Source organism: Bufo gargarizans, chromosome 2, assembly GCF_014858855.1.
Source record: "Bufo gargarizans isolate SCDJY-AF-19 chromosome 2, ASM1485885v1, whole genome shotgun sequence".
Lineage (NCBI taxonomy): Eukaryota > Metazoa > Chordata > Amphibia > Anura > Bufonidae > Bufo > Bufo gargarizans.
Window position 1 is genome coordinate 40,985,464 of NC_058081.1, and position 23,111 is coordinate 41,008,574.

Genomic DNA, 23,111 nt, shown 5'->3' on the forward strand with positions numbered 1-23,111 from the left:
GGAGAAGGGAGGACGCCATTGTAGGTGAGTAGAAACTTTTTTTTTTTTCTTTCGTCTCCGATTTTTTGGGTATAAAATCAATATAAGCAGGTCCTATGTAATTATACATGGGAGCTGTAGTAAATAGATCATGCTAGGGGTAGTAGTCCTGTTGACTACCACCCCTAGCATCCACTATGTACTTCCAGCACATGCAGTGCCTATGTAGTTTTGCATAGGCAATGCATGTGGTGCAAGTACATAGTGGATGCTAGGGGTAGTAGTCCGAAAAAATGTTAAATTATTTTATTTTTTTCCCATGTAGTCCGAAATCGATTTTTTTGGGAAAAAGAAAGAAGAAATTTGAATAGAACTTTAGAGAATGTCAAGTAAGTATTATTAGTCTTGGTTTGTTGTTAATATTTATTAATAATAATAATCAGAGTAATATTTTTTTTTCTACAGGCTCAACATCTTCAACTGATGCCGGGACCTCTCCTCCAAGACGTAGGCGGAGACATGATACGGTAATTTTTTTTTTAAAGCATTCTGCATTTACATTATGAACGCATTTCTTAATTTTTTTATTGTTTATAAGTCACAGTCATCATCTGCGGAGGAGAGGCCTCGCGGCCCAGAGACCGCTGGAGAGGAGGAAGCTGGTGGTGGAGGACATGAAGCGGTAAATATTTATTTTTAATTTTTTTATTTTTTTAAAGACAATATTATGATTTGTATATTTAATTTTTTTTTGTTATTGGTATTTCTATTACAGGTCGCTCCTCCCGTTGGATCCAACAGAGGTCGTCAATCGAAAGCCAGAGGAAGTCGGGGAGCCCGCGGCGGTCGTGTTCGTGTGAGTATTTCCTAGAGGAATATTTTTAATTTTAAAACTGTTAAAAGGATTTCTGTCAACAGGTTTGGGCCTATAGAGATACGGACCTGCACGGCTAGATCGCCGCTAGCATGTTCGCAACATATGTGTCCTATAGGGCTGTGTGGTTTTAATTTATTTCATTTTTTTTTTATAGATATGTAAATGAGTGTTCAAGGGCTGCACTAACCTTCCTTGTGAGCAGTGCCTTTATATTGTTCCTTCCCTGTCCTGACATCAGCTTCATGCCGAGAACAGCGCATGAGCGACACATTCAACACTCATTTACATATCTATAAAATCCTTTCTCTTATTTAATTAAAACCACACAGCCTTTTATTGGACACATATATTGAAAACATGCTAGCGGCGATCTAGCCGTGCAGGTCCTATCTCTATAGACCCAAACCTGCTTTAAACATGAGATTATAATTTTATTTTTATTTTTATTTTTTTTAGGGTCCACGACGCTCCACCAGAACGGATGAGGAGGAATTTGGTAGTTGTATAATTGACAATGAACTCCTCATCCAGATGGTGGAGGATAGACCACCACTCTGGGACCACACGGACCGCCGCCATGCTGACCATCATGGTACCCGGCTCCTCTGGCTTGAGATATGCGAAGTCTTAGTGCCTAATTGGGACGACCTCAATGAGAGTCAACGGGAGGAGTGCCGTAAGTATACTGTAGTATAATGCACATGTGTACTTTTCATTATAAATTGGTTTTGTGTCTGGTTGAAGTTGGTCACTCAATGCTACCTATAGTGAACATCAATAATTTTTTTATTGTTGTTGTAGCAGGTTCAAACAAATACTAAACCATTTCTGATGTCTGAAATAAATTATTATAATATTTATTTTATTTATTTTTTCTTGCGGACAGGGACTACAATCCTGGTGCGGTGGCGGTCAATGAGGGACCGCTATAAGAAGGACTACAACGAGGAGGTCAAGTGCCCGAGTGGTTCAGGAGGAAGCCAAAAGTGGCCGTACCGTTATGCGGCCGCATTAGGTTTTCTTAGGAGAACCCTACAGCTGCGAAGGTAAGCTGTAATGTTTATAATAATTATGAATACTAATCTCCAATCTATGTGTGTGGCCTAGACAGACTGTCATTTGACACTCTGTCTGGGACATTCACACATAGTTCCCTATTTGTCCATTAATTTTTTTTTTCCTTTTACAGCACATCTAGCAGTACTCGGGCGCCACAAGCTCCTCGTGAAGTCCTTCCAGAGTCCGGAGCTCAAGAGGCGGTCCCCGAAGAGCCGCCCACCGCGGGTCCCTCACATCCTACTCCAACAGCTGGTCGGGACCTCAATGTTCCCCTACCTGTGCCCTCTGGCGGCGCAACAATGGCCACAATGGCACCACTTTTTGAGGCATTGATGCGTCGCCAGAGGACCGGTAGGAGCCGTCAGGCGGACTACGAGGATCTCACAAGGCTCGTTTACGAGTCCTTGATGGGATATACCAATAGGATTGCCGCTTTGGAGGAACAAGTGCGACGTCTGCAGGAGGGGGCGGTGCATACGTCGCAATTGGGTCCTGTGCATCACTATTGGTATTCGTTGCTCCCCGTGATGGAACGATTTACGCCCGACCAGTTGTTTGAGTCCCGAAGACAGGTGGATAGTGTCTTGTGGCAAGTTCAGCACCGCCCCACATCCTATCCCCCATCCATGCCCTATCCCCCATCACAACCTCAACAACCCCCTACCCAAACTACCTACCCACCTTTCCTACCTCCTCATCCCCCCATCCCAGCCTCCACATTCCACCGAGCACTTTTCTCACCACTTTTCTCCTTCTCCTTCTCCTCCTCAATATTTTCCAACTAGCAGTTTCAACACTCCTTCTACTCTGGCTCGGTCAACTCCTTCTCCCGCTCCCCCATCCAGATTGAATACTCCCTCTGTTGTGCTTGCCACAACACACACTTTTATGTCCACAGGGGCACAGGAACGAGGGGGACCAACCAGTGTTGAAACCTCCACCACCCAACCTTCCACTCCCACCGGTCCTACTTACAGGCATTTGTAGCCTTTTTTTTTATTTTTTTATTATTCTAAAAAGTTATTTATATTTTTAAAATAAAATAGATATTGTTTATAAATTTTATTTGTTTTGTATTTATTTAATTTTTTGGTAAATAAAAGCGAACATCTCACATCGCTTTTGAAGTGAACTATACTTGGTTTGCTCCGACAGCGATGGGAGATTACTTTAGTGTATGTAGGAAAGGTCTTTAAAATTGTACGATCGCCAGCGAAGCGACACAAGTATGTGTCGCTCCGCTGGCGTTGGTCAGATTACTACACCATAACAGGCCTGATAAAATCTACCTTCGCCAGTGGAGCGACACAAGTATGTGTCGCTCCTCTGGCGTCTGTCAGATTACTACACCATAACAGGCCTGATAAAATCTACCTTCGCCAGTGGAGCGACACAAGTATGTGTCGCTCCTCTGGCGTCGGTCAGATACTACACCATAACAGGACTGATGAAATCTACCTTCGCCAGTGGAGCAACACAAGTATGTGTCGCTCCGCTGGCGTTGGTCAGATTACTACACCATAACAGGCCTGATAAAATCTACCTTCGCCAGTGGAGCGACACAAGTATGTGTCGCTCCTCTGGCGTCGGTCAGATACTACACCATAACAGGCCTGATAAAATCTACCTTCGCCAGTGGAGCGACACAAGTATGTGTCGCTCCTCTGGCGTCGGTCAGATTACTACACCATAACAGGCCTGATAAAATCTACCTTCGCCAGTGGAGCGACACAAGTATGTGTAGCTCCGCTGGCGTCGGTCAGATACTACACCATAACAGGCCTGATAAAATCTACCTTCGCCAGTGGAGCGACACAAGTATGTGTCGCTCCTCTGGCATCGGTCAGATTACTACACACTAATTAATGATGAAATCTACCTGCGCCAGCGAAGCTACACAAAGATGTGTCGCTCCTCTAGTGATATAGAAGATTGAAATTGAGTATCAACACAATAATATATCTGCAGTGTAGCAAATCACGAATGTATTTCTCTTATATCGTGCTAAAAATAATATATAATTAAAACTTCAAATACTTTGAAAAACTATATTTATTGAAACACAAATCCAATTGAAAACTAATACAAAAAACTGTAAACCACTAAAATAAACAGAAATTAACTGTAAATCTCAAAAAAACTGAAAATGTTTAAACAAATCGGTCCTGCCAGTCCACCCTTCCTGCCTCCGAGCAAAAATAATCTGCAAAACAGTCTCTCATCCGTGATACTGCAACACTTGACCGTGGTCCAAAACTTTCAATGCTTGGCATCTCGCTGTCCTCCTGTATCTGTTCCAAATTCAGTGGTTCCTTTTTAAGGAGGTAGTTGTGTAACACAACAGCACACTTTACAACCTCATCCACCGATTCCACCTTCATATGAATTGGTTTGTTAAAAATCCGCCATTTTGCAACCAAAATTCCAAATGTACATTCAACCATTCTTCGAGCCCTGGTCAAGCGGTAGTTGTATGTCTGTTTTGTTAAATTTAATCCGCGGCTTGAATAAGGTTTCAGAAGATTTCCACACATTTGGAAGGCCTCATCACCAACCAATACAAACGGCATGGGTGGGGCATCAGTACCTGGCAGTGGTTGAGGCTGCGGGAAATCAAATTCTCTATTATATAGACTCCTGCCCATATAAGAATTTTTAAAAACCATGGAATCGTTGGCGCGTCCATAGGCCCCCACGTCGACGGCAACAAATCGGTATTCTGCATCAGCGATAGCCATTAGAATTATTGAAAAATATTTCTTATAGTTGTAAAACTCAGATCCGGATCCTTGGGGCTTGATTATTCTTATATGTTTCCCGTCTACTGCACCTATGCAGTTGGGAAACGGACAAATATCCCAATATTTTTCAGCAATTTCGGTCCAATGCTGTCTAGTTGGATGTGGAATAAATTCCTCATGAAGTTGATCCCACAAAACACGGCATGTCTCCTTCACAATAATGGAAACAGTCAATATGCCAAGGCGAAATTGGAAATGGAGCGAGCTAAAACTTTCTCCACTTGCAAGAAACCTATGAAAAAATAAACATTTTTATTTTAGAAAAAATTATAATATATATCATTCAAGATACAATTCTATGGGACGTTTTTTTAATCAAGATTTTTTATGTAGACAATAATAATGTAAAAAAAAAGGAGAAAGGTTTCTTCTCCATGGTGACCGATATTGATCACAGTTCATTTGACATCGTTTGACCATTATTTTGATTTAAGCATAATTAAAAATAATAATGCTGATCATCACTTGTGGCCTATCCACTTTCTACAATGATCACAGGAAATAAAAATTTAAATTATTTTACTTTTACACTACCAATGAGCAGCTTTAAAAAATTAGACTTCGTACTATATATAATATTTATCTACTTTACCTTATGGTCAACAACAGGCGTTCTGCTGGGGAAACACAGCGGCGGAAAGTGGTGTCTTGCCTTTGAATGTGAGGTGACACCCGTTGTAAGAGATCGTCAAAACTTTCTACCGTCATCCGTAAGTAATTAACAAATTTGTCTGGATAATTCCTCAATTCGGGAAACAAAGTTTCAAAAACTCCCCTTCTTATTCTTGCAGATGTTATTGGATGCACCCAATAGCGACGCTTTCTACGCTGTCTGTCTCGAAGACGTCTTCTCCAGCGCGAAACCAGAATTAGAGCCTGAAATCCAAAACTAATATGGTCTGGCATCATCTTTACACTCTGCAGAAGGAACTTCTGAGTGGTAAGTGACCTTCGGTTTTCTTTTATAGCCACTTGTAGTATTTGCTTAACAGATTGCATCTTTTTATCTCTGAAATTTGAATAACGGATCCGTCCTTCCGTTTACAAACGGAAGGAAACGGAACAGACGGATCCGCTATTACGACGGATCCGGCAGACGGATCCGTCGAAAAGTGTATGTCGGATGCAACGGAATGACGGATCCGGCATAAAATACTATTGCCGGAACGACGGATCCGTTGCATGAAAAATATCCGTTAATGTTGATTTTGACGGATCCAGCAGGTAAATACGGAACTGCTTGCCGGATCACTCTGCCGCAAGTGTGAAAGTAGCCTTAAACTAAATAACTTCTTCTAACATTGAGAAAATTGTGTTTCCTTTCCCCTGTAGTTTATGATTAAGCTGATTTAGATGGGAAGTAACATCCACCATGAAATACAGTTTTTGGATCCACTGATCGTTTGTTAATTCTGGATAGTGAACACCCTTCTCGAGGAAAAATGCTTTGATTTCTGATAATAAGGAAGCAAAACGTTTCAAAACGTTTCCTCTTCATAACCAACGTACCTTGTTATGCAGCAGAAGATCTGCGTACTCACTCTCCATTTCAACTAAAAATTCTTTAAACTGGCGATGATGAAGAGCTTTAGCTACAATGGAGTTGATCATCTTATTCACCAATTCCATAACTTTGCACATTTCTTCTGGAAATGTCTGCGCACAAAGTGCTTCTTGATGTATGATGCAATGGTATGTAAGTATCTTGTGACTAATTTTTTCTTTCATAATAGCAACAAAACCATTTCTTACGCCGGTCATACTTTTTGCCCCGTCTGTTGCAATTGAGACGATTTTATCAATTGGAATATGATGTTTTTCAATGCAACCAATTACAGCATTTGCTATATCCTCTCCACGTGTTTGACCTTTCAGTGGCAATAATCCTAAAAGTTCTTCTTTAGGACCTGTAGCTGACATAAATCTTACAAAAAGTGAAACTTGCGCTGTATCATTTAAGTCACAAGACTCGTCAACTGCTATTGATAAAGCTGAAACCACTTTAAGATCATCAACTTGTTGGTTGGTTATATTGGAAGACATTTTGGCTGTTCTATCCTTCACTGTTTTAGCAGACAATGGCAACTCTTAATTTTTTTAGAATTTCTTCTTTGTTCTTAAAATCCTTGAATAACTCTTCTAATGCACTTATAAAACAACGTTTTATGTATTCGCCATCTGTATATGGTTTGCCTCTCTTAGCAATTTCTTGACTAACCGCAAAACTTGCAAAATTAACATAGTTGGAAGACTGCACCCACTGATTAAACGCAGAACTTGATTTTTCTTGACTCTTCAGAAGTTCCTCAACTGCTTTCTTCCTTGCATCACCAACAGGATATTTATTACTAAAGGACAAGTGTTTTGTTGTAAAGTGTCTCTCCAAATTAGATTTTTTGTTATGCGCCAATTTTTCTTTACAAATAAGACAGGTCGGAAAGCCATTTACGTTCTGAAACGCGAAAGTCTCGGTCCATTCCACTTTAAATTCACGGTTTTCGTCTTCCGTTTTTCGTTGTTTTTTCTTTGTAGCCATGTCAAACAGGGCACCTATAAAAATGTTTCATTTTAAAATAAAGCCACCAACACCAAACCGGCATCCTTAATCACATAAAAGAAGCAATATTGGATGACGCACTGTTATTTATCTGTGGATGACGCACTGTTATGGGGGATCTGTGGAAGACGCACTGGTATTTATCTGTGGATGACGCACTGTTATGGGGGATCTGTGGATGACGCATATATGGCATTTTATGTGTGTGTAAATAGTATTATAAAATTAGTGGGGCTCATCATGGATATTTTAAGCAGGGTTCTCCACCTTGATGGATACACCCAAGCAGTAGGCAAGAAGTAAAAGTAATAAAACAGGCATGCACACATTGCACTGGCTCTGCAGTCAAGTTGAATAAAAGTAAAAAATGACAACATAAAATGAAATAAAAATCAAGATACAACTAAAAAAGTACATATAAAAGTATGTGAAAACACACTCAAATAGTCCTCACTGGTACTGTTATATATTGACCTCAGAACCTGGCCACTAACTTATTTTGCTGGCTCCTAGATTACGATATTCCGCAATTTTATGTCCACACCCCCCTTTTCACATCAACCCTTTTTATGTCAATCCCACAATGTCACATTTCTCCCCTCATGTCACATTTCTGCCCCTCCATGTCACATTTCTGCCCCTCGTGTCACATTTCACCCCCTCGTGTCACATTTCACCCACTCGTGTCACATTTCACCCCCTCGTGTCACATTTCACCCCCTCGTGTCACATTTCACCCCCTCGTGTCACATTTCTGCCCCTCGTGTCACATTTTACCCCCTTGTGTCACATTTCTGCCCCTCGTGTCACATTTCACCCCCTCATGTCACATTTCTGCCCATCGTGTCACATTTCTGCCCATCATGTCACATTTCACCCCCTCGTGTCACATTTCACCCCCTCGTGTCACATTTCACCCCCTCGTGTCGCATTTCTCCCCCCTCGTGTCGCATTTCTCCCCCCTCGTGTCACATTTCTCCCCCTCATGTCACATTTCTCCCCCTCATGTCACATTTCTCCCCCCTCATGTCACATTTCTCCCCCCTCATGTCACATTTCCCCCCCCTCCATGATGGCCATCACGCCTTTCTTTTTACCCTGCCCTGTTCACATCTCTCATTTCCATAGTTAGGCACACTTAATTCATAATCACCACCCCCCCCTCCCATGATGGCCATCAGTCACCCCTTTCTTTTTGCCCTGTTCACAGTTCACATCTCTCATATGAGTACATAATTCATAATCATCCCCCCTCCATGATGGCCATCAGTCACCCCTTTCATTTGTCTCTCCCTGGCCCTGCCCACATCTCTCATTTTCAAGTTCCAGAGGCATATAGTTCATATTCATCCCCTCCCCCCCTCCATTCCCCCCCAACCCTTCCTTTTTCTGTTACAGAAATTGAGTCCCCAGAGGCAGGCAGGCCAGGCCATTGCTACACCTACCGGATGACACGCTGCTGATTTGGGAGGCACAGTCTTCTTCTTAGGGCGGCAGACAGAGAGAGGATGCTGCCTCGCCGCCACGGCGCTACACAGAAAGTCACGCCCCCCCTATACCACATGACCTGACTGGAGCTGTGTGCAGCCGGCCGCCGGGGCTGCACACAGGGCGCGCACTGACAGAGGCTAGGGGAGGGGAGCGGGCGCCCGGCACACAGAAGAGCCGCATTAAAGTGTGTAAAGAGCCGCATGTGGCTCGCGAGCTGCGGCTTGCCGACCACTGATCTAGATCAATACTACATATAAATAAAAGTATACATTACCCAAGGATGTAGGTGATAGGCAGAGTCTAGGGGAAGTCAGCTCTCCAGAGGTTTTTCTGATAATCCAAATCTTTCTCCCGGGATCTCCCCTTCTTTCTTTGTTCCCCCCCCTCTCTTTGTGTATCTGGTTTCTTAACCCAAAACTTATCAGATCAGCACACTTTCCTAGTTTGGAACTTTCCAATCGTTTTTAGATAGGCGTGTGCATTGATAAGGAATGTGACATCATAACACTACCCAGAATGCTACTGGTGTAATATGAACTACTCATACCTAGGTGGCACTGTTGTATAAGCTATAATAATCATACCATTAAGGGTTAACTTGTACATGCCTGACATTTTCCATACTACACCCCTCTGACACCTGAAGGCCTTGTCTCAGAGCTGAGGGAAAAACTTTGATACATGAATATATACTTTGAGGAACATCTAGACAATTCTCACACTGGAATTCATGTTCAGATAAGAAATATAATGAAGCCTCTACTTCTGCAGGTGTTCTGTATCTTCTAAATGTCTAAATGTATAATAGATTTTTACAATAACACTAGCTCTTTGAACGATGCAGTAATTTTCCTATGGACTTACTTTGGCCTGTATGAAAATCCATACAAAATAGTGAATATAAATCAACATTGCTCTTAAAGGCAATGAATATCCATTAAAATTTGAATAAGTAGATATAACAGTTTACACTTATGGAAAAGCACAACAACCTCAGGCATCTTTTAGCTGTAGCCTTTGCTACAAGCCAAATCTCCGAATATCCTGGAAAGAGATCAATACAGACACAGACATATTCACACTGTTCCACCTTTGTTCTAAATGTAGTCAATCCACAGTCTCTAAAATGGGTAAGATGACCTTGGCATATGCCTTGCTGGAACTCCCATAGTTCTCCCATCATTATAGCGTTTACCTTCAACTAACCTAGTGGCCGCATTGTTGAACCCAGGAGCCATCCACCACAGAACCCAATCACACCTTCTCTCTCTTGATTTGCCCATGTTCTAAATCCATCCTCTTTAGGTAGAGTGCCTTCTGAAGGAAGAGTTTTTTCCCCCAACTCTCCAGAGTCCTTTCTCAATCATCACTTCTAACTTTATCCTTTGATGTTTCCTTTCAGCCTCTGTAGTCTGTATCTGAAAAATACAAACTTTTTGGAAGTCCACTGGCCCTAAGCCATCCTGTATCACACAGACTTCCACTTAAAGCCCCATTCACTTCTATGGGGCCTGTCCTGCGTTACAAACGCAGAATATAGAACATGCTGCGATTTCAAAGCATTGCAGAAGTGATGCGTGAAAAAAAACGCTCATGTACACAGCCCCATTGAAATGAATGGTGCCGGATTCAGTGCGGGTGCTATGCGTTCACGCCACGCATGGCACCCGCACGGAAATCGCGCTCGTGTGAAAGGGACCTAAGGAAGACTTCAGGTAATAGTTTAGCCTTTACCTCCTCAGGCAGCATCAGGACATCAAACATCTTTCATACACTCAGCATTCATTATTGATGGCCTTACCCATGGATCTAACAAAATCTCTGCTTCACCAGATTAGACCATAATAATGAGTGATACCGAAGGCATACCTGGATTAATATTGATGTAGCAGTCCTACCCTCAGCCATCTTACAAACCTCAGCGAGTGTCTTCAGCTCTGTCTCCTGCACTAACATTGCTGGAGGGAGTGGTTCTTTCTTGCCAACATCAGATAAAGTAGGAACAGCACATCCTGTCCGAGATGATCCATCTTCCAAGAACCTGAAATTATCTACAAGAAACTCAAAAATGTGGTTAATAATTGGAGGCAGTTATTTGAATTAGAATTTTTATTTATAGAGGTGGGAAAGCACTACTACTCCCAGAAGGCACTACTACTACTACTCCCTCCCCCCTGCAGACGCAGCAGAGTAGTCAGATCTAATTTTGATTGATTGGTGAGAGGAGTAGCAATTGCATTACTATCTACTCCTACACATGTGATGCAACCCTTAGCCATGAGAGATCATGGAACATGTTTGCTATAAGGCAATGGAATTAGATCCTAAGGATTGTATAGATAATAGGGATCCAGCATTTGATTCTGGATTTCTAATTCCCTATGGGCATTGCACCTGAAGGGCTGAACATTTGTAGATCCTCCCATGGGCGAGGAAGTGGGCAAGTACATACAAAGTGTTCCTTTCTCATGCATATCTAAGGTGAGCTCAAAACCCCAAATCCACCCAACTTTTCTAGTGAAAACTTTCTCCACACTCTTTGTTCTGTCCTGATGCATATTCAGACAATGTGACAGGCTAATCACCTAAATGCTTCCTCCCAGACTCAATGACTATGCATTAAATCCCCAGCTCTACATTGGACTACATTTTCCAAATCTCTTGTTGAGAAAAAAGTAATAGGAATAGCTCACTCTTATGTGACAGGGAACAGGTGCTCTACTCCAAATAGCTGTATCACCCGTACAGAGAAAAATATTGGAAATAATTTGTACAGAGATTTTCCGAATCTCACCAATAACATGAGAAAACTCTCCATATTTTAACTAATGTTCTTAAAAAGTAACATAAGTAAATTATCTGGAATAGGAATTCTACTCATCATTAGTGATGAGCGGCAGGGGTCATATTCGAATTCGCGATATGTCGCAAATATTTTGTAGAATATCCGTTAGGAGTAATGTTGATTGCGAATTTTCGTAATGAGAATTTTTGTGATAAGAAGCAATGAGATCGTGAAAACTCAGATCCAATGGTATATTCTAAGCCCCAGGCGTTCCCATAGTGACTGTGGCGCTTGTTGGGGAGGAGTATGCCAAAGTGGAACAACTGTACAGATAAAAAAAAAAAAAAAAAAAAACTTATATTCTAGAAAACGAATATATTCGTAATATTCAAAAACAAGAATATATAGCGAATATCCGAAAAAAAAAAAAACGAATAGAGAGCAATTCAGCTAATATAGTGCTATAATCTTCATCTAATAGTTGTATTTTTTTTCTTATCTGAAGTGCAGATTGGAAAAAAATCACAACTATAAAAAAAATTCTAGCACTATATAAGCTAAATTGTTCTACATTCGTTTTTTTCAAATATTACGAATATTCGAAAAACTAATATATAGCACTATATCGAATATATTAGTTTTTTTGAATATTGGTCTTTTATTTCCATCTGAAGTCCTGATTCCTCTCTGCTTAAGTTACTTAAAGGGACACTGACAGGCCGGTAGAGCATATCAAGTGACATATATTCTTCTATTGGTCTTAATATGCTTAATTAAACTATACCATTATCACCCCTCGCTGCCTTTCCTTATAAAAAGTGTTTTTTATCAATATGCAAATTATCTTGCCCAGCCGCGCCCCAACTGCCATCTCCTAGTGCTGCCCAGCTCATTAGTATTCACTGCACTGGGCGGCTTTTTTTTCTCCCGACGCGGTAAAATCCTGCGCATGCCCAGTACTATCTTCCTGGCATCAGACTCATTTTGTCGCTCCGTGCCTGCGCCGGATAAGGTCCCCTGCACCCTCCAGCGCCAGTAGAAGATAGTACTGGGCATGCGTGGGATTTTACCTTGTCGGGAGAAAAAAAAGCCGCCCAGTGTCCCTTTAACCACCTCCCGACTGCCTAACGCACGGATGCGTCCGGAAGGTGGTTGATTCATTCCTCCTGGACACATCCGTGCGCCATCTCGCGATAGCCGAGATTTCCTGTGAACGCGCGCACAGGAACGGAAGGTAAGCGAGTGGATCTCCAGCCTGCCAGCGGCGATCGCTCGCTGGCAGGCTGGAGATGTGATTTTTTTAACCCCTATATTAATTTAAAGAGACAGGGGGCACACCAAATACTCAAAGGAGTGCAAAGGGTGGTGTAACTACATATGACAAATAATCTGACCCAAGAGAGAGTCAAAAGAGCCACCCCATAAATGCACATCCGACCATGAAAGGATATAAAAATATATATAAAGTTTATTAGACACAACAACACACACGCATTAAAAAATTGTATACAATATAGAACAAAGTGCGGTATGCAATAAAATATATGTAACCGACACACACAGGTCCACTGAATTCTCACATATGAATGTATACATTATCAACCAGCATATAAAGCAATACAATAAATCACATATAGCAAATGTACAGTAAGGTGAGACCACTAGAATTAAAGGTACAAACAGACCGACATGGGGTCAAATATCAAGAGCCAAACCTACATAGCCAGCTGGTGCAGTGGACCTGGAAGCATAGCAAGCGCCCAACGCGTGTCGCCGGAGCAATCCGGCTTCCTCAGGGGTAAAGAACTGTGTGCTGGGGCGTCAATTAATATAGGGTGTTAGATAAAGTATAATTATGTTCACCTGTGCAGCAGGAACTGTGGCCAGTGTGTGAGCATATCAAACTCCAGTCAAATCAGGAAACCGGAAGTGTGAGTCACATGATCGGCTGGTGGAACGCATATGCGCTCCACCAGCCAAAACACAGCCACAAAACAGGAAAGGACAAGAAAGGGACAAATGTATGTACTAAACATTATTGAATGCAGCTGTTAGAAGCCACAGAGACAATGCCAGGCAAGCTGGTGAGCAATTGAGACGGAATTTCCAAACCGGATGTGAATAGTCACATGACCGGAAGTGAGGTGCCGCTGTGGAACACATGGTGGAACGCATAGTGCGCTCCACTGTGAATAGTGGAGCGCACGATGCGTCCAGCACACGCCCAGAGGCACAGCATCATACTGGAGGGGACAGAGGGAGCAGAAACACGGGGGATGGGGGGGATGTGACGATAGTAAGCAGGACAGAGCTCGATCTATGTCACTGTCTCTGCATTCATGTGGGGCAGACAATATTGTACATGATCAGATAAGAACATAATGTGCCCCAATGATATAGTGAGTACATACCCAGCCACTAATATATGCATGAATAATAGTAATAATAAATAATAATATAGCAAATACATGGCAATGGGCACACTAATGGGAAATTGGACATATAAAAACATGCATAATTCATGTAAACAATGCATGAAGAGGACATAGACAAGAATTATATATGATATGGTGCATATGGAGGCATATATAAATATCAAGTATACCTGACCAAACACCTATACTCATGGTGCTGTCAGTGATGCCAATATACATCTCTACAAGAAACATAAACGTTAATAAAAGTGAATACTACACATGTATATTATGCAATGTGCATGCATAATAGATGACCCTAATATAAGATCCAAGATCCAGGAAGGACCTGCAAAAGAAGGGAAAAAAAAATGTGATATAGTGACACCTGCGTGAGAAGACCACGAATGGGGAAGTGAAAAGAATGGTGGATACAAAAGTGCCCGAACCGTGCGTGTGAAATAGTGAATAAAAGTGAGGAAGTTAAACAACCTGTAAAGAATGACATAAAGGGGTTAGTGCAAATGAAAGCTTTAGTAATTAGATAAGGTACTGATAATAGTAAACACCAGCCTTCTATAATCTCTGTCCTAACGGAAGCCCCCAAATTAAGCCCTCGTAGAGGCAATGGTTGCTGAGTGCCCAATCTATGTCATAATTTATGGCTATTGCCCGCCTCAATGCAATGGCTGGATAGCGCACCATTATCTCCACATAAAGCACGAACCCCTTAATATACCCCCACTATTAGTGCTCAAATGACACAAGGAATAAACGCTGCTATTCCTGTGTTCCCACCATGGTTGGTTTAATAAACCCCGACTACCTAGATGAGGGAATAGTAGACGGCCCCAACCATGGGGGTTTAAAGGCCACCCCCCATATCAGGTATGGTAGAAGCCAGTGAACGTAAGTTCCTCATTTAGTCCATGCGGGGCAACTGTATCCAGATTGAAAACCCATTTGGACTCGAGACGCAATAATTGAGAGGTAGCCGATCCTCCCCTCAAATTCATGCGTACCGAGTCAAGTCCCGCAATCCTAAGTCCGGAGGTTATACACTGGTGACAATCCAGAAAATGTGCAGCAACTGAAGTTAACGGTTTCTTTGCTTGGGTCCTGTCCCGTCGGGCCAAAGCAATATTTGATAGATGTTGTTGAATACGTTTCCGTACTTCTTGGCCGGTCTGACCCACATATAGCTTCCTACATTCACAAATGAGTGCGTAGATAACATTTCTTGTGCGACAGTTGATGTAATTATCCAAGGATATCACCGCCGGAAGCCTGCAGGTGGAGAAGGAATCAGCACAGATCATGTATTGGCAGATATTACAATTTCCGCATGGATATGTCCCGCGTAATCTGACACCCCTCCCCAACCCCTGTGTGGGCCTCTGGAAATGGCTATGTACCAATTTGTCCCGTAGATTTGGGGCTCTCCGTGCAATGATCTTCGGAGTTGGATTTACATGGTCAATCAGCTTGGGATCCGCCAATAGGAGATGCCAATGTGCATTTAGTATTGTGTATAAATCACGCCATTGGTTATTGTATTTGGTGATAAGATGGACCTGGGTGCTCCGGAGTTTAGGTTTAGATTTCAATAATTCCAGGCGATCAGTTGTCTTCGCCCTTTCAAAGGCCCCTGATATTACTTTCTTCGGGTAGCCATGTGCTCTGAATCTGTTCGTCAAATCAATAGAGGCCTCACTGAAGTCAGGGGTGGTGGTGCAGTTGCGGGGTAGTCTTAGAAACTGGCCCTTGGGGATCCCTCTCCGCAGATAGGCCGGGTGGAAGCTGTCGAAACGTAACAGACTATTTGTTGCAGTTTCCTTGCGGAAAAGTGATGTGCGAATGCCCTGTTCGTCAAGTTTCAGTCGCAAGTCCAGAAAGTCAGCGGTAGTGTCCGATATCTTATAGGTGAGTGAGATGTTGAGTGAGTTGGTATTCAACAAGTTAACAAACTCAGTACACTGTTCAACTGTGCCCTGCCAAAAAATCAAAAGATCATCAATATAGCGATACCATGCAAGTACATGTTCACCATACATTGCAGTGGGGTACACGTGTGTCTCCTCCCACCAACCAACCTAAAAATAGGTTGGCATAGGAGGGCGCACATCGTGCCCCCATCGCAGTCCCCGATACTTGTCTGTAAAAAACACGATCAAACACAAAGTAATTATGGTGGAGAACAAACTCCAAGAGGCTCACCAGAAATGTGTGGTGTGCCGGATCTCCAGAGGATGATTTTTGGAAGAAGTACTGGGTGGCTTGTAGACCATCACTGTGCGAGATGTTTGAATAAAGGGAATCAACGTCACACGTGAGTATCAATGTCCCCGGTGGAAATTGCATCTCCTGTAGGTGTTGTACCAACTGCATGGAGTCCCTGAGGTGCGATTGAAGACCCAAGACAAAAGGCTGTAAATAAAAGTCGAGGTAAATACAGGCTTGTTCACATAAACCCCCTATCCCCGCCACAATAGGGCGGCCCGGAGGCACAGCCAAATCCTTATGTACCTTGGGTAGCATGTAGAAAGTAGGGATTATAGGACAATTGACTTCCAAGAATCCCTTCTCTTTTTTGGTGATGATGTTAAATTGGCATGCAGAGGTAAGGAGTCTATCCAATTTCTTCATAAACGTTACAGTGGGATCTGTGGGTAATGGGGTATAGAAATGACGGTTACTCAGTTGTCTTCTTGCCTCTGCAGTATATAACCCTGTCTCCCACAACACTACATTACCTCCTTTGTCCGCCTCCTTGATGACAAAAGCCGCATTATTCTGTAGGTTCCTAATCGCCAGTAATTCTGCTTTAGACAGATTTTTGTCCTGGATTTTGTTCGCTTGTAATTTCCTAATTTCCACTATCATGACCTGGAAAAACAACTGAATGTTAGGAAAGAGGTTGAGTGTGGGAGTAATAATGGAAGGTTTGTGTGGTGTGAATTGCCGCCTTCCTGTCTCACACTCACTTTCCTTCAATAGATCCATCAGATCCATGAAGACACCTCTTTTGTCCTCCGGTAGCTGTTGTACAAGGGAAGGTTGAGCATATAACGCTCTAAAGCACAACTGTCTACAGAATAAATAGATATCCTTAATAAATTCAAATTTATCCAGCGTATTCATAGGGGAGAAGGAGAGGCCTCTTACCAGCACTGATCTTTCCATTGGTGTAAGTGAATATGTTGAGAGATTGATGATCCTTAAAGTGTCCTCCTCCATCGGGGTGTTTGGAGTGGAGGCATCCGTTAATACTGAGGTCGTCGTTTGCGGGTCGCATAGTGATGGTTGCTGCCCCTCTGCTGTGCAAATGTCCTCTTTCTTGGATTTACGTAATCCTCGCCTAGTACGCCTTCGTCGCTTGTCTCGGATAAAAAACCATCTCTGGAATTGCTGTTAATACCAATAGAACTAGATGCCATATTGTCACTACGGTAATTAGGGATGTTGTAATTCGCACGACCCCTACTTATATTACGTGGGTTGCCAGCATGTTTCCATTTATACGCCTGTTTGCATTCAAAGTCAGATTTGTCTCTCTGGAATTTGTTTTTCTTCCCAGTCATGACCTCCTTCTCATAACTCTCTAAATTAACCTGTAATTTAGCCTTGAATGCTGTGACTTTATCCTCGTCCATATTGGAAAGATTGTCCTCTAAGTTCCTGATTTTATTTCTGACCTCACTCAATAGGGCCTTATCATGGTCAATAATTAGACCCATCATAATTTTGGAGCATTGTAAAAGGCCCAACTCCCAATCGGACTTAAATTCGGGAGTAACCTCCCATGCTGGAAACTTCTGGACTCTGAGTCCCCTAGGGGCAATGGAGCATTTCAAATATTCCTCCAAACTGCGAATATTCCACCAAACCCGAGTAATCAACCTCTGTGCCTCCGTAAGTTATTTGTCATTTTTTTAACTCCTAACAGGTATATTAGACGCTGTTTTGATAACAGCGTCTGATATACCTGCTACCTGGTCCTCTGGTGGTCTCTTTTGTTTGGATCGACCACCAGAGGACACAGGCAGCTCTGTAAAGTAGCACCAAACACCACTACACTACACCCCCCCTGTCACTTATTAACCCTTTATGAACCACTGATCACCCCTGATCACCCCATATAGACTCCCTGATCACCCCCCTGTCATTGATCACCCCCCTGTAAGGCTCCATTCAGAGGTCCGTATGATTTTTACGGATCCACGGATACATGGATTGGATCCACAAAACACATACGGATGTCTGAATGGAGCCTTACAGGGGGGTGATCAATGACAGGGGGGTGATCATGCATATAGACTTCCTGATCACTTCCCTGTCATTGATCACCCCCCTGTAAGGCTCCATTCAGACGTCCGTATGATTTTTACGGATCCACTGATACATGGATCGGATCCGCAAAACACATACGGACGTCTGAATGGAGCCTTACAGGGGGGTGATCAATGACAAGGGGGTGATCACGCATATAGACTTCCTGATCCCTTCCCTGTCATTGATCACCCCCCTGTCATTGATCACCCCCCTGTAAGGCTCCATTCAGCCGTCCGTATGATTTTTACGGATCCATGGATACATGGATCGGATCCGCAAAACACATGCGGACGTCTGAATGGAGCCTTACAGGGGGGTGATCAATGACAGGGGGGTGATCAATGACAAGGGGGTGATCACGCATATAGACTTCCTGATCACTTCCCTGTCATTGATCACCCCCCTGTCATTGATCACCCCCCTGTAAGGCTCCATTCAGACGTCCGTATGTGTTTTGCGGATCCGATCCATGTATCCGTGGATCCGTAAAAATCATACGGACGTCTGAATGGAGCCTTACAGGGGGTGATCAATGACAGGGGGGGTGATCAATGACAGGGGGGTGATCAGGGAGTCTGTATGGGTGATCACCCCCCTGTCATTGATCACCCCCCCTGTAAGGCTCCATTCAGACATTTTTTGGGCCCAAGTTTGCGGAAATTGTTTTTTTTTTATTTTTTTATTACAAAGTCTCATATTCCACTAACGTGTGTCAAAAAATAAAATCTCACATGAACTCACCATACCCCTCACGGACTCCAAATGCGTAACATTTTTTAGACATTTATATTCCAGACTTCTCACGCTTTAGGGCCCCTAAAATGCCAGGGCAGTATAAATACCCCACATGTGACCCCATTTCGGAAAGAAGACACCCCAAGGTATTCCGTGAGGGGCATATTGAGTCCATGAAAGATTTAAATTTTTGTCCCAAGTTAGCGGAAAGGGAGACTTTGTGAGAAAAAATAAAATAAAATCAATTTCCGCTAACTTGTGCCCAAAAAAAAATTTCTATGAACTCGCCATGCCCCTCATTGAATACCTTGGGGTGTCTTCTTTCCAAAATGGGGTCACATGTGGGGTATTTATACTGCCCTGGCATTTTAGGGGCCCTAAAGCGTGAGAAGAAGTCTGGGATCCAAATGTCTAAAAATGCCCTCCTAAAAGGAATTTGGGCCCCTTTGCGCATCTAGGCTGCAAAAAAGTGTCACACATGTGGTATCGCCGTACTCAGGAGAAGTTGGGGAATGTGTTTTGGGGTGTCATTTTACATATACCCATGCTGGGTGAGATAAATATCTTGGTCAAATGCCAACTTTGTATAAAAAAATGGGAAAAGTTGTCTTTTGCCAAGATATTTCTCTCACCCAGCATGGGTATATGTAAAATGACACCCCAAAACACATTCCCCAACTTCTCCTGAGTACGGCGATACCACATATGTGACACTTTTTTGCAGCCTAGGTGGGCAAAGGGGCACACATTCCAAAGTGCACCTTTCGGATTTCACCGGTCATTTTTTACAGATTTTGATTGCAAACTTCTTCTCACGCATTTGGGCCCCTAGAATGCCAGGGCAGTATAACTACCCCACAAGTGACCCCATTTTGGAAATAAGATACCCCAAGGTATTTTGTGATGGGCATAGTGAGTTCATGGAAGTTTTTATTTTTTGTCACAAGTTAGTGGAATATGAGACTTTGTAAGAAAAAAATAAAAATAAAAAAACCCATCATTTTCCGCTAACTTGTGACAAAAAATAAAAAGTTCTATGAACTCACTATGCCCATCAGTGAATACCTTAGGGTGTCTACTTTCCGAAATGGGGTCATTTGTGGGGTTTTTCTACTGTCTGGGCATTGTAGAACCTCAGGAAACATGACAGGTGCTCAGAAAGTCAGAGCTGCTTCAAAAAGCGGAAATTCAAATTTTTGTACCATAGTTTGTAAACGCTATAACTTTTACCGAAACCATTTTTTTTTGACCCAAACATTTTTTTTTATCAAAGACATGTAGAACAATAAATTTTGCGAAAAATTTATATATGGATGTCATTTTTTTTGCTAAATTTTACAACTGAAAGTGAAAAATGTCATTTTTTTGCAAAAAAATCGTTAAATTTCGATTAATAACCAAAAAAGTAAAAATGTCAGCAGCAATGAAATACCACCAAATGAAAGCTCTATTAGTGAGAAGAAAAGGAGGTAAAATTCATTTGGGTGGTAAGTTGCATGACCGAGCAATAAACGGTGAAAATAGTGTAGTGCAGAAGTGTAAAAAGTGGCCTGGTCATTAAGGGGGTTTCAGCTAGCGGGGTTGAAGTGGTTAAGCAGGGAGGAATCATGACTTCAGCTATTTTTTTTTTTATAGTTGTCATTTTTTTCCCATCTGAACTTCAGATGAGAAAAAAATTACAACTATTAGACAAAGAAGATTATAGCATACAGTCATGTGAAAAAATTAGGACACCCTTTGAAAGCATGTGGTTTTTTGTAACATTTTTAATAAAAGGTTATTTCATCTCCGTTTCAACAATACAGAGAGATTAAAGTAATCCAACTAAACAAAGAAAACTGAAGAAAAGTCTTTTCAAGATCTTCTGTAAATGTCATTCTACAAAAATGCCTATTCTAACTGAGGAAAAAGATAGGACACCCTTGCCCCTAATAGCGAGTGTTACCTCCTTTGGCTGAAATAACTGCAGTGAGACGGTTCTTGTAGCCATCTACCAGTCTTCGACATCGGTCTGAGGAAATTTTACCCCACTCCTCAATGCAGAACTTTTTCAGCTGTGAGATGTTTGAGGGGTTTCTTGCACGTACAGCCCTTTTCAAGTCACCCCACAGCATCTCAATGGGATTCAAATCTGGACTTTGACTTGGCCATTCCAGGACTCTCCATTTCTTCTTTTTCAGCCAATCTTTGGTTGATTTACTAGTATGTTTTGGGTCATTGTCATGTTGCATGGTCCAGTTCCGCTTCAGCTTTAATTTTCTAACTGATGGTCTCACATGTTCTTCAAGCACCTTCTGATACACAGTAGAATTCATCGTGGATTCTATGATGGTGAGCTGACCAGGTCCTGCTGCAGCAAAGCAGCCCCAAACCATGACACTTCCACCTCCATGCTTCACAGTTGGTATGAGGTTCTTTTCTTGGAATGCTGTGTTTGGTTTACGCCAAACATGTCCTCTGCTGTTGTGTCCAAATAATTCAATTTTGGACTCATCTGTCCAAAGAACATTATTCCAGAAGTCCTGGTCTTTGTCAACTTTATCTCTGGCAAATGTCAGTCTGGCCTCGATGTTTCTCTTGGAAAGCAAAGGTTTCCTCCTTGCACACCTCCCATGCAAGTTAAACTTGTACAGTCTCTTTCTGATTGTAGAGGCATGTACTTCTACATCAACAGTAGCCAGAGCCTGCTGTAGTTCTCGAGATGACACTTTAGGGTTTTTGGAGACCTCTTTTAGCATCTTGCGGTCTGCTCTTGGGGTGAACTTGCTGGGGCGACCAGTCCTGGGCATGTTGGCAGTTGTTTTGAAAGCCCTCCACTTGTAGACTATCTTCCGGACAGTGGAATGGCTGATTTCAAAATCTTTTGAGATCTTTTTAAATCCCTTCCCAGACTCATAGGCTGCTACAATCTTTTTTCTGAAGTCCTCTGACAGCTCTTTTGCTCTCACCATGGTGCTCACTCTCACTTCAACAGTCAGGAGCACACCAAACTAAATGTCTGAGGTTTAAATAGGGCAAGCCTCATTCAACATGCAGAGTAACGATCTACTAATTATGTGCACCTGGTGTGATATACCTGTGTGAGATCTGAGCCAATTTAAGAGGGAATACATGTGAGGGTGTCCTATCTTTTTCCTCAGTTAGAATAGGCATTTTTGTAGAATGACATTTACAGAAGATCTTGAAAAGACTTTTCTTCAGTTTTCTTTGTTTAGTTGGATTACTTTAATCTCTCTGTATTGTTGAAACGGAGATGAAATAACCTTTTATTAAAAATGTTACAAAAAACCACATGCTTTCAAAGGGTGTCCTAATTTTTTCACATGACTGTATATTAGCTAAATTGCCCTGTATTTGGTTTTTTCCGAATATTCGCTATATTGCTATATATTCTTGTTTTTGAATATTACGAATATTCAAAAAAAACTTATATATTAGTTTTTTTTTAGAATATTCATCTTTTAAAAAAAAAAAATCTGTGCAGTTGTTCCACTTTGGCGTACTCCTCCCCGACAAGAGTCCCAGTCACCATGGGAATGCCATGGTTTTTTTCTTTGTTCACTATGGGATTCAAATCCTCCATCTTGCAAACAGAAATGCTGCTCATTTCATTTCTCCAACTTACTTCAACTTCTCTCAATCACTTCCATAGACAATTTCCACCATGACTCAGCTTTCACCAGCCTATTATTATCCTTCAACTAACTTCTCTTTTCCTTCAATACACTTTCCACAGTCCTTTATTTAGTCTACTAGTTTCTGGCCTACCAATTGCTCACATGAACGATTTTAACTTAATAACTAAAACTTTCGTTTCAATATTCAGCCTCTAGGGGGAACTCTTGCACAATACTACGTATTTCCGGATAATACCGGATATCTCTGCTACACAGTATGACAAAATGCTTTCAACTTTTTTTTTCTTAACTGAAACGGAAACTTTGCTGAGCCGCTGTTAACATCTCCTCACTATATCCTATAACATTAGAATTGCCCCCTTTTTTTGGTTACACACAGATCAAACGGTATCTGATTACTACCGAACTCGCTAGCTTAGAGCAGTTGCACAAAGATCAAACAA

The 23,111-nt window shown here is 42.1% G+C and overlaps 1 protein-coding gene across 1 annotated transcript; it reads left to right on the forward strand.

Annotated features, from left to right (window-relative positions):
* The first annotated feature begins 249 nt into the window (after positions 1 to 249).
* LOC122929300 lies at positions 250 to 2,862 on the forward strand. The gene is made up of 7 exons (XM_044282821.1): positions 250 to 368; positions 445 to 506; positions 584 to 661; positions 755 to 835; positions 1,313 to 1,532; positions 1,743 to 1,902; positions 2,046 to 2,862. Exons 1-7 carry the CDS (start codon positions 362 to 364, stop codon positions 2,698 to 2,700), a joined length of 1,263 nt encoding a protein of 420 aa, XP_044138756.1. The 5' UTR covers positions 250 to 361; the 3' UTR covers positions 2,701 to 2,862.
* Positions 2,863 to 23,111: the final 20,249 nt, after the last annotated feature.